This window comes from Camelus bactrianus, chromosome 1, assembly GCF_048773025.1.
Source record: "Camelus bactrianus isolate YW-2024 breed Bactrian camel chromosome 1, ASM4877302v1, whole genome shotgun sequence".
NCBI classification, from domain to species: domain Eukaryota; kingdom Metazoa; phylum Chordata; class Mammalia; order Artiodactyla; family Camelidae; genus Camelus; species Camelus bactrianus.
Window position 1 is genome coordinate 81,160,794 of NC_133539.1, and position 12,060 is coordinate 81,172,853.

At 41.0% G+C, this 12,060-nt stretch overlaps 1 protein-coding gene across 8 annotated transcripts in view; it reads left to right on the forward strand.

The window, feature by feature from the left end:
• Nucleotides 1-12,060, forward strand: part of PLD1 (phospholipase D1) — a 172,751-nt gene that overhangs the window by 131,894 nt on the left and 28,797 nt on the right. For all 8 annotated transcript variants that reach the window (XM_074367899.1, XM_074367900.1, XM_074367901.1 and 5 more), the window contains one exon: nt 10,808-10,921. In XM_074367899.1, the coding sequence (XP_074224000.1) occupies nt 10,808-10,921 (114 nt within the window). The remainder of the gene's footprint in view (nt 1-10,807; nt 10,922-12,060) is intronic.

The window sequence follows — 12,060 nt, forward strand, 5'->3', positions numbered from 1 at the left end:
ATTCCCACAGTGTGTGAGGGCTCCAATTTCTCTGTTATCATCACCGAGACTTATTGTCTCTCTTTTTGATTATAGCCATACTGATAGGTGTGAAATGGTATCTCATTGTGGTTTTGATTTGAATTTCCCTAATGACTAAACATGCTGAGTGTTCCGTGTTTGTTTATTAGCCATTCATGTGTTATTGTCCATTTTTCAGTTAGGTTGGCTTTTTATTATTGAGCTGTAAGAGTTATTTATATATTCTGGATACAAGTCTCATATCAGTTTTATGATTTGCAAATATTTTCTCCCGTTCAATGTGTTTTCTTTTTTTACTTTCTTGATAGTGTCCTTTGAAGCACAAAAGTTTTAAACTCTGATAAAGTTCAGTTTATCTTCTTTTTTCCTTTATTGCATGTGCTTTGGCTTCATAGCTAAGAAACCACTGAAATCATGAAGATTTATGCTTGTTGTCTTCTAAAAGTGTTATAGTTTTAGCTCCCACATTTAGGTCTTGATTCATTTTGAGTTACTTTTTGTATATGGTGTGAGGTAGAGGTCCAGCTTCACTCTTTTGCGTGTGGATATCCAGTGGTTCTGGCCCTGTTTGTTGAAAAGTCTGTTTTTTCCCTACTGAACTGTCTTGACACCTGGGACTATTTCTTTTTATAGCTGATTTTAGCTCCATGTGAAAACAGGAAAACAAGCAAACAAAATTATTCCATTTTATTATTTCAGTTCATTGAACAAATGCAGTGGAGAATGCTAAAGACATATGCATTTGGGAATTAAACATTTTTTGACTTCCAGTGTCATGTGGTATTTTAACATCTTTTTTCACATAATATGTGAATATTTGTGGACCTAAGAATGTTTTGTAACAGCAGCTACCAGCAATTTGTATGATTCACAGTTTAATTCTACAGACTCTTACTGAACTTTTACAACTACTCTCGAAAGTAGATCAGATAGTTGTTGTTGTTATTGTTATTGTTGTTTTGTTTTCCATTTTTATTTATTTATTTTTTTTCTGTTTGATTCATTTATTAACATTTAAGTGAGACAGCTTTGCATTGTTTGGTGGGTGGTCCAGGGATTATAACATGCATCTTTTTAAAAATTTTGTCCCCATTTTTCAAAGTTAAAACTGAGATTAAAGAGGTGATGTGACTTGTCTGTACCACTGACAGCAAAAGCCAAAAATGGCTTTGAGCCCAGGTCTGTGGACTTTGGACCCAGTGCATTTCCCAACACCATGCAACCCCAATCCGTTGACATTTAGGATTAGAGACTGCTTCAGGGTTGCCCCAAATTGAGGCAAGCAGGTTGGGCCTTTGTTATCCCCTCCTCTCATTGACTGGTCATCAAATGTAGGCTGATCCCAGGAGAGAAGCATGCCTTTGGGGGAGGCAGGTCCCTATGGCCTATGGAGGGCAATTCCTGGAAAGGACTTCACTGTGAGTAGTCAGTGGCCAGCACTCCCAGCAGCTGAGGGAATGGCTGTCTTGATCCCACAGTGAGGACATTTGGGAGGCACACCACATACTCACCACATCCTGCAGTGTGTACATTGTTTCTCGACCCTTCCTACACATCAAAATCATGGTTGGACTTTTATAAAAACACAGAGGGCTGGACTCATTCCAGGCTTACTGGATCCCAATTTCCTGGAGTGAGGCCCAGGCACCTGTGTTTTATAATATTCCACTGGTAATTCCAGCGCACAGCCAGGATTATGTAGTGCTCATCTAGAGCAGCGTATGTGGCCTTAAACATTAATGATGGTCTGTGCTTTTACAAGTGACCTTTATTCTTTGCCTTCTCATGTGCCTTTTTAAAGAAAGTCACCATACGACTGTTTCTGAGATGACATAAAAATGGCCCTGTTTACAGTTAAAACATATGTGCACACACACACAATTTCTTGTTTCCTGGCCAGTCTCCCAATTCTGTGGGTCAATTTCTGTCTCATTTACAAAACTGCAGTATCTTTCTGTCAGCTCTTGCATGTTATTGATACAGGAGTGTCTGCTTTATCTATAAAGCACATTTGACAAAAGAGAAAAATAATTTTTTCCTAAAATTGAAATAAGTTGCAGAAATACATTAAGTTGACAAATGAGCTCATTGGGCTGAGCAGTGAATCATGATTTTGGAACTATGATCAGCTAATCAGGAGAGGAGGATGAATCTCAGCTTCACTCATCCCCGTTATTAGTTCTCTATAATACATGGCTTAGTAAGTACCGGTAAAGTTTGTTTTTAAGTGTTCAGGATCCTGAAAGAATATTTTTCTTTGGCATATAAATTTGTCTTTTAAAATCTAGACTTCCTCTAAAATCATAGCATTTTAGGGCTTGAAGGAACTTTAAGATATTTTCTGATTGAACGTTTCCCAGTGATCCTTGGATCCACAGTAAGAGAGCTGGGTAAGGTAGCATCTTTTGCAGATTTTATCTCATGCTTGGAAGTTCACAGAGCACATTAAAGGCGGGCAATTTCAAGCTTACTTTGTAGAAACGAGGAAATGAGTTCATTGAATTTCAAATTAACTGTGTGTCATTGAGCTCTGATCTCCCAGTCATCTCACTTGCTTTGACGGTCACATTTCTAAGTGGTGTGTATATCACGCCCTCAGACTTTTAGTGTACACACACACACACATCCTGGAAACATATTTTACATTTTCCCCCTTCTCTGTATCTCCACATTTCATTTGACTCCTGCGTTAATTCCAACTGTAAGATACATTTCTATTTAATAATTTCAAACCTGTGAGCTTGTATTCTTAGGAAAAAGGTAAAAGTAGAATTAAAAAGCTCACCTTGCAGGCTGCCTGCAGTGGGGCCCCTCCCTTTCTCCGAGGACCATGAAGTACCATCCTCAACTTTACCCCTCCTCTTCCTCCATTGACTTCTCTGCCCTCCACTCTTCTGAGACTCAGAACTTCCCTGCACAAGTCACGTGCCTAGCAACAAGTATAATTTTGGCTGTTGGATAAAGAATAGGGTATAGCACAAAGCAGATGGAGGGAAATGACAGTCAGCATTCAGCCAGCCTGACCAGGGAACACAGGCTCTCTTCCAGGACCCTCCCAGGCTGGAGAGATTGGAGTCTTTAAATTGCCAACTCCCTCAACTGGGCTGAGGCTTTATTTTTTCTCCCAGTGCTGGAATCCAGCCCCACACCAGTTCCCTGAACTGAGTTCTCTGCTCCCCTCACTTCCTCCTGGTTCCTTCTCAGCAGCCGTGACTGAGGGTTTTGCCCAGCCTCCGTGTGCTGATTCATGACCTCGAGCCTCGGAATACTGTTCATCCCGTGCCATGCTGAACTAAGAGTAGCTGTGAGAATCTCTACAGAAAACAAAAGGTCTGCTCTAAAAAGTAAAACTGCCTTGGAGTTGAGACCAGCTCCCAACCCATTGGAAGCTGTCTTTGACAACTCAAATTGGACTAGAGATCAGGGAGAAGAAATCATAATCCACAGTCTAAAACTGACTGGTTTATACTATGTTTGAACAAGCCAAAAGTGAGTAGAACCATTAGATCCAAGTAGAGAACATTTTAAAATACTGTGTGCCATGAATGGATGGTGTCTGAGGATGAAACCATTTTTTGCTCATGGAAACTTGACATGCATAATTTTGCTGCCTTGGTAACAAGTTTGGAAGTGAGAGAGGGCATCTGCACTGTTACCACCACTAGGCTGGCCCATGCAATGAAAATAAGCAGCTGATTTAATGCCTCTGTATTTTAATATTAAACTGCATTGGAAAATACACAGTTTTGAAAATTGCTCAAACTCTTCATGCTTCCAGTAACTGTGGAACAGTGCCAGATAGTGCTTGCAGTTTGCCCACGAGTGGGTGATATGAGGAACCTCCTCTGGGGAATCTGAAGTTAATTGGGAACCAGATGTCTAGAGATCTGGGTTCTTCCCAACTCTCTTGCCTCCAGATATGTGACCTTTCAAATCTCTCATTTTGCCTTTCTGACACTCTGTTTTTTCACCAACAAAGAGAATAATATCTGCCCTACCTAGCTCATAAGACTGGATGTGAAAGCAATTTGAAAGCTGTAAAGCACCAGTTCCTGTAAGAAATTACTGTGTTATTTCCAGGAAACTCATCATCTGGAAATATGCTGGCTCACGGTAAATTTGAGCAGGGATAAAAAACACAATACTCAAATCAACTATTTAGGAATTAATATTTATGTTAGAGACAAATGTTTTAATTAACAAGATGTTTAATGGGCCTCATTTTAAATGATTAGATGACTCTTGCTGGAGAAGTAAAACTTGCTTTGCTTTCCTACCACGGGCACCTCTTCATCCTGTGACAAGTAGGGGCCCATGATTAAAACACTGTCTAGAGGTGTCCTGCCAGAAATCTATAGCTGACTTCTCCTGGTGGGAATCAATTTTTGGATTCCGCATTGCTGATTGGATTACACCTTCCCCTGAAATATAAAATGTATTCTGAAACACAATGTGAGTTCAGTTTTGCTTTGTTTTGTTTCAATTTTAGGCACTGTTGATTATTCTTTGAAGGCGTGTAAGCTTTCTAATTGAAATCACTGGTTATTAATTGATTCATAATACTACCAAAGTTTTTGAGTCATTCCACATCCAAGGTGCTTTTTATGCATGACTTCATTTAATTTTCACATCAACCTTATGGAGTGGATGCATAATTATTTCCATTCTACAGATGAGGCAGTGAGGCCAAGTGAGGTTGTGGTAACTTGCCCACATCATACAGCTACTGATGAGTGGAACTGAGATTCAAACCATGTCTTTAGGATTTCATCTTGTGCTATTTTCGTGGCTCAGCTACGAAGCTTCCCTCATTTCAAGGGAAATAGGAGTGTTCTAACATTAAGCCTACCAGAAATCTATGAGAGATACTTTATTTAAAAAATTTTAAAAACCAGATGAACATTTTGTTTTTTAATGTAATTGCTTGATAGATAAAAATTTCTTAGGCTTAAAGAAAGATCTACATACTATAATTACCGTACCCTATAATTTGTGCACCAAGCTGAAAGGACTTGTCTTCAAGAAACTTAAGCTGCAGTTATAATGAAAAGAATAAAAACCTGAAAATTAAGTGTACCACTTGCTGGTTTCACTTTTTTTTTTTTTCCTTCGTGGGATAACCTCCAAGCTCTATAAAATTCCTGGAGGAGAGGTTACATTTGAGCAGAGATGACAGATCGTGGCTGGAGAACTTTTGATTTAGATCATATAATTGCTTTTATTTGATTCCAAAAATTATATAAATGGTAATCGCAGCAGATAGCGAGAGTAAAGATTAGTACCCGGCAGAGGCCAGCAATTACTCTGAGGCTGAGCACGTGCCCTGGCAGAGAGAGGAAGGAAGAGAGAGACTCTTAAAAATGAGAATGAAAATGGCTAGGCCGTAGTGGGAATGGTTTAATAAAAGGTTGTGTAGAATCTTATCTTGGGGGCACTGAAGGACATACCTGCCAGAGGTTGTCAAGTCCAGACTGAAGTCTAAGTCACACATGCTGTGCTCACCCTGAACATTCTTACATTTAATAGCTTGCTGTTTTCAAAAGAAAACCAATGAAAAAAAAAAAATTACATGTGTGCGCATGCGCACAATATATAAGGTCGTAATCTATAAAGTGTCACGTGTAATATGCAAAGTCAGTGCTAAATAGAACCAGCATGTCTAGTGGATTTTCACCAACTCCCTCATTTACAGATGAGAAAACTGAAGCCCAGAATGGTTTACTGCATTTAAAAAGATTTGCCAAACACGGAATAAAATGGGTTCTGTCTCAAACCCCTGAGAAGCTACAGATCCCAGTTCTCCCATAACGGATACCACTCTAGAATAAAACTCTCTCCACAAAGAACACTAAAGCCCCAGCCACAATTATTCTTATTTCTGGCAGCATTTACTGCTGCAAAACCTACAACAATGAGAGGATTTATACCTCCTCTTGAAGTTTATGGCAAGGAAATATGATCTATAAATCTCAACGTCTCAAAAAATAAAGCATCTCACCCCTGGAGAAACACAATAAGCTCCTTCGGGCACTTCTCAGAGATCCGGAGACCCCACTCGGAGCAGACCCCTCTTCTCTTGACTCCTCCTCCCCGTGCTGAGGGAGGAGGACCAGGGGGAGGGGGCGGGGGTCTGCCCCAGAGAAGAGCGAGGAGAGGAGCTGGAGGAAAGCCACTGCCAAGACCGTTTACACTGGGGAACTAGTACCCTGCTCTTCAAGCACAGGCAGCTTTTCAGCAATCACAAACATTAAAAATATGAATTTTAAAGACCCCACATTCTCATCACCCTAAACAATTTACTTTTATTTTCCACGTTCCTTTTTGGTCCATGTTAGTATACGGACTTCTATTTCCTGAGGTGTAATTTGCTTCCTTTTCCTATAACTCACCTGATGGCTGTCTCAAGTCCCATTTCCACACAATGGAAGAAAATTTAGTTTAATTACTTCGTGGTAAATGTGGCCAGTGTCAGTGATTTCTTGTTCTTTCTGCTCCGCAGCCAGTAAGTCAGGGTGCTCCCTGGACTTTCCTGCCCTCCCCAACACAGCCCCACCCTTGGTACAGGTGCTCGGGGGCCCTGGATCTTTGGGGAGAGGCTTCTAGCGCTCAGTATTGATCTGGCTCAAGCCTGTTCTGGCATCTGCTTCCTGTAACCTGGAGGACCTCAGCCTTCTCCTCTCAAACCTGTCTTCCTGTCACGTCTCCTCTATTGCTGCCACATCCTGTGATGGTCGTTTCTCTGGGTTCCCCTGGCAGCAGGGCTCAGATCCTCCGGCTCCATATCCCTGTTTGAGAGAGAGTGGGATCTGTCCTTTCTCCCTGGAATTCTGCTTGAGGACAAAGGACAGGGTCCCTGCACTAAATCTCACAGTGATTTCTTTACGCTCCTGACTTAGCTCAAAGGATCTCTACCCCGTTCCCCAAATCTAAGAAGTTGACATCCTTGTGCCCTGGTTCCTTTGTGAGAGTGCCATCCTAGGAGAGAATACCTGCTTCATATCTCCAGTCACAGAGAGGGGGAAGTTAACATGTGTAAGGGGAAAACTTATTTAATATTTCATAGCATCAGCCTGCCACATATGTAGTCGTCTTGTGATTGTCACTTTGCATTCGGGCAACTTTAACACACTACCAGAGGTATTCTGCTAGTCAGTCATTGTTTTTAATGGCTGCAAGAAGTTATATCCATCGTGTGGCTATAACATAATCTAGTTAACCATCCCCCTGTTATTGGGCATTTATTTCCAATTTTTAGCGATTATACATAGCATTGCTATGAGTTAGTGAGTTTTGAAAGAAAAACTTATCTTAACAAAAAGCCCGAGAATGCAATTTTTAAAAATTGCTCTCAGCTAAAGTGGATGGAGCGATTGCCGTGTGATGGCTTGGTGCCCACTAGCTCTTCTCTTGCTTTTAAGATCATAAATAATTCTGCACATTAGGGGCTCCGGTTCTTGCCCTACGCTGACGGCTATCATTTGCACCACCCCAGGGTTATGAGGATGCGGTGTTTCGGAAGAGGTTAGAATCCGCAACGGCTGAGAACTGTTGTTTGCTGGGGACTGGATCAAGGGAGACTGGACATACTAGTGCATAGAAGTTCCTCTCCCTTGGCTTACACTTAGCCACAGTTTTATGGTTTGAAATTCCAGAGCCCCTTTTTCTTACAGCAGTGAAAATCTAAGTCTAATCAGTATTTTGAAGTAGTGAAAAATTAGAAACAAATGCCCACCAATAGAGAGCTAGTTTAACTGTTATGGTGTGGATGTGGAATACTGTGTCACTGTTGATAAAAAAAAAAAAAAGCGGGCAACTCTCTATGTGCAGATATCAAAGGATTTCCAGGCTGTACTGATGAATTATAAAAAATAATGTTCAAAAGAGTTCAGGTCTTTTACGTATGAGCTACCCGTTCTCCTTGCATCGCCCTGCAATAAATCTTTCTCTGCTCAAAAATAATAATAATAATAATAACAACAACAACAACAACATTCAGTAAGGTGTTTATAGTATTCTAACATTTGTGTAGAAGGAAGGAATACATATACATGCTTATAAATTCATCGACTATTTCTGAAAGAAGGTAATATGAGTTGCCCTTAGGGAGGGGAAACGAAGGCTGGGAACAAAGGGATGAAAATGAAGTTTTTTTCATCATATAATCTTCTACCTCTGAAGGTTTGTACTATGAGCATATATTATCCATTACAGAATGTAATTTATTTAGTGGTTCCTCAAAAGCTAAACATAGAATAACCATATGATCCAGCAATGCCATTCCTGGGTAAATACCCGAAAAAAAAAAAAACTGAGGACGGGGCTGAGAGACTATATGCCCACATTTACTGCAGCATTATTCACAACAGCCAAGAGGTGGAAACATCACAAGTGCCTGCCCACAGATGACTGGACGAACAGACCATAGTCTGTACGTATAATGGAATATTATTCAGCCGTAAGAAGGAAGGAGATTCTGGCACAGGCTACATACAGCATGAATGAATCTTGAGGATGTTACAATAAGTGAAATAAGCCAAACACAAAAGGACAAATATAGTTTGATTCCACTTAGATGAACTATCTAGACCAGGCAAATTCCTAGAAACAGAATGTAGATTAGCAGTAACCAGAGGTCGCAGGGAGGGGAAATGGGAAGTCACTGCTTAATTATCAGAGTTTCTGTTTGGACTCATGAAAAAGTTTTGAAAATAGAGATCATGATGGTTGCACAACATGTGAAGGTAATTTGTAACACTGAATGGTACACTTAAAGATTGTTGAAAGATTGCAGATTTTATGTTACATATATTTTACCGCAATAAAAAAAATCAAAGAAAATGTAGTCTAATTTGAAGAGAAATGTCCTATTTAACCTCTTGTCTACCAGAGGTTTCCAGAAACATTCTTCCAACCTGACCCCATCCTCCCAAAGCAAATAGTGCCAGGTGCATACTGTGTGCGGGGGTCCTCTGTTGGGCACTGCCCAAAATAGAAAGATATGTGCACAAATGCCCTGTGCTTCAAAAGGGCTTATCGCATAGCCTTGCCAGCAGGTGTGCCTGTCACTAGTGTGTAAAGCGAAAAGGGTGCCGGGGGAGTGCAGAGGCAGGAACAAACCGATTTAGACTGGCTCATTCAGGACAGCTTGACCGGGGAAGAGGGATCCTGCGAAGCAGAGAGGGGCCCTCAGGGCTCAGAGGGTGGATGAGTTAGGTTGGCTGACCTGCCTTACTGGGGTGCACGTCTGTGCACCGGGCGGTGGTCTCCGGTCACTGCAGTATGGGTCTGCAAGGATCAGACTGAAGGGGATTCTGCACAGGCAGTCGAGGCCAGATGGTGTCAGTTCTTAAACGTAGAATTTATTTGGACTTCTCAGTGCTGGTGGGGAAATAGCTTAGGTATTCTTTCTGTTCTTCTTCCCACTGTCCTGTTTGCCATCTAGGAATGTGAGCCTCTTTCCCTTATCTGACAGAAAAGGGTTTACACTAAAAAAAACCCTTTTTTTTCCAACTCAAACTCTGTTTGCCATCTAGTGATTAATCCATGCCATTACAGCACCCTAGTTCAGAGTCCTCGTTTCTCATACTGCAGTTAAGCTCACAGGCTTCCAGACTCCTGCTGTTGGCTGTTGGCTTCTGCCTGGAACTGCACTTCCCCTGTGTCCTGATACAGCACGTTGGCATCAGATACCTCAGTAATGAAATCTGACCCCTCTGACTAGTAATAATATTTGACTGAAAGAACAATGTAATTGTTTGGAAGAAAATGCACTTTAGAAATGAAGTGTCATAGAAAGTTTAAGTAGGTTCTGATTTGAAAATGACCCCATAGCAGCCTCTTCGTGTGGGTGTAGACTTCTCAGATAAGCGGGCGAGAGTCTGACAGCAGTGGGTACCGCAGCCATATCCGGACTTTCTCTTCTTCCTGTGTGTCTTCTAGAGATAAGGACATTAACAGCCCAGCCTCCAAAGAGGCAATACTTATTTGAAAATTATTCTCCAAATTTCTGACTTTCTGAATGCAGATCAAAGTAAGAAGCTGCACCTTCTTCTTCTGTTTGTTACATCATTGAGTAGCAAAGGCCGTTCAAAGGCTTTTCTTTTAAAGGTTGTCGCTAATCATTTGGGAGAGTGGGCCAAGAAATACTGTGTTATATGTGCAGGAGATTTAAAACTCAACATGAGTCACTCAGAATTCCTGAAGGGCCCAGGGTAACATTTTGCATCTGAACCAGAGTTTTCAGGGATGAATCAGTTTCTAAACAATGATAATTTCTGCACTGGAAAATGTCCTGGGTCCCCTGTGTCTTTTTGCCCCTGAGATCTGGGCTGTGGGAACTCATTTACTCAGTAATTATTAACCAAATGCCTACTATTTGCTGAACTCTGAGCTAAGTACTGTGGCTATAACTTGTTATATATAAAACTGTTAAGATAACACTTTTTTAAAACTTTGTTATAACTGCTCCATTTTCCATGAGACCCAAGCAAGGCTTTCTTACAATGGATTTGTCCTTGGAAGGATTATGCTGCAGAGAGATAGTGGTTACACTTCTCCCTTTACTGCCAAGTTCAGCTTATTTTTCAGGTTGCTATGAACTGTTAGTCTGGATTACAGCTTCTGGCCTCCAATCCAGCAGCACCCTCTTCCCCTCAAAGACTGGAATGTGATAGAATGTATTGTAGGAATCCATTCACTCAGTCTCTAACGCCATGTGAACTGCTTGGCTGCCGTTTTTCACTGTGTCCTTTTTTTTGGTGAAACTCTCTGCATCTGACTTTTGCAGGGAAGGCCAGAGATACCGGGTGTACGTTGTGATACCACTTCTGCCAGGTTTTGAAGGAGACATTTCAACTGGTGGAGGAAATGCTCTGCAGGCGATAATGCACTTCAACTACAGGTGCCAAAGTTCTAAGATCACCTGTTTTCAGCTTTCAATCAGTCATGTATGTAAGCTGGTGAGAGGAATGGAAATGCGTCTCCACATCTATCCAGTGAAGTGTTGAGCAGATGGACAGTTTTCTTCATTTTACTTTTGAATCTTGGCCTATTTATTAATTGATAAAATTCAAATAGAGCCTAAAATCATAAATGGTATGCCTAACACATGGCAAATGTGAAAGAACTAAAATATTAGTCTCTCTTGTATACTCATTGCCTGTCATATGTATTTATGTAGAGAGAGAAAGTGCTTGTCTTCATTTATAAAATATATATACCCAATATATATGACTATAAAAAGACTAATATTTTAGTTCTTTTATATATATTTTTATATATATTATAAATGGAGACAAGGACTTCACCATCAATATATAGATATGAATCCTTTATGTATAAATTCATTTTTAAAGATAATTTAAAAATTACCTTGAAGCCACCAAATAGTTACTGAGCTTTGCTTCCTCTCTGCAGCATGTAGATAAAAGGAAGAAAATTAAATGCTTAAAATGGCACGGCTTGCATGTGTTGGTTTATGATTGTTTTAGGCAGCAATCCTTCAGCAAGGCTGGTAATAACAGTCCCTGCTACTAAGTGAAGCATGAAGGTTCTTTCCTGGCTCCTGGAATTTTAATTCTGTTTTCACAACCACCTCTCGGTTAAAATTTTAGGGAAAGTGGTAAGTCCCATTCTCAATATTCTGAAAAGCAGAGTTTCCATATTCACAGAGAAAGGCACATGAGGCTTCAGACTTGGAGAGTGGAGGATCATGAAGGGGGTTGAGAGCAGGTGGGCAGGTGCAGAGAGGTGGGGTAGAAAGTGATGGGAAGGCACCCCTGACGTTCTCTCTGGGCCACTTAGCCGTGAAGAGGAAGGGGATGGATACGGCGTGAATCCAGCTCCTAGTGACAAGCTCTGTGACCTGAGATACAGATGAGCCCTACTCAGGACCACAGCCTTCATTAAGTCGGAGCAAGGACTAACACCTGGATATCTTCTTGTAATAGCCTGTTTTTCAGAACTACCTATACTTTCATACCTCCGTAATCAAACCCTCTTGTGGGAAGGGACAGATGAGATCTTACCCAGAACCCCCAG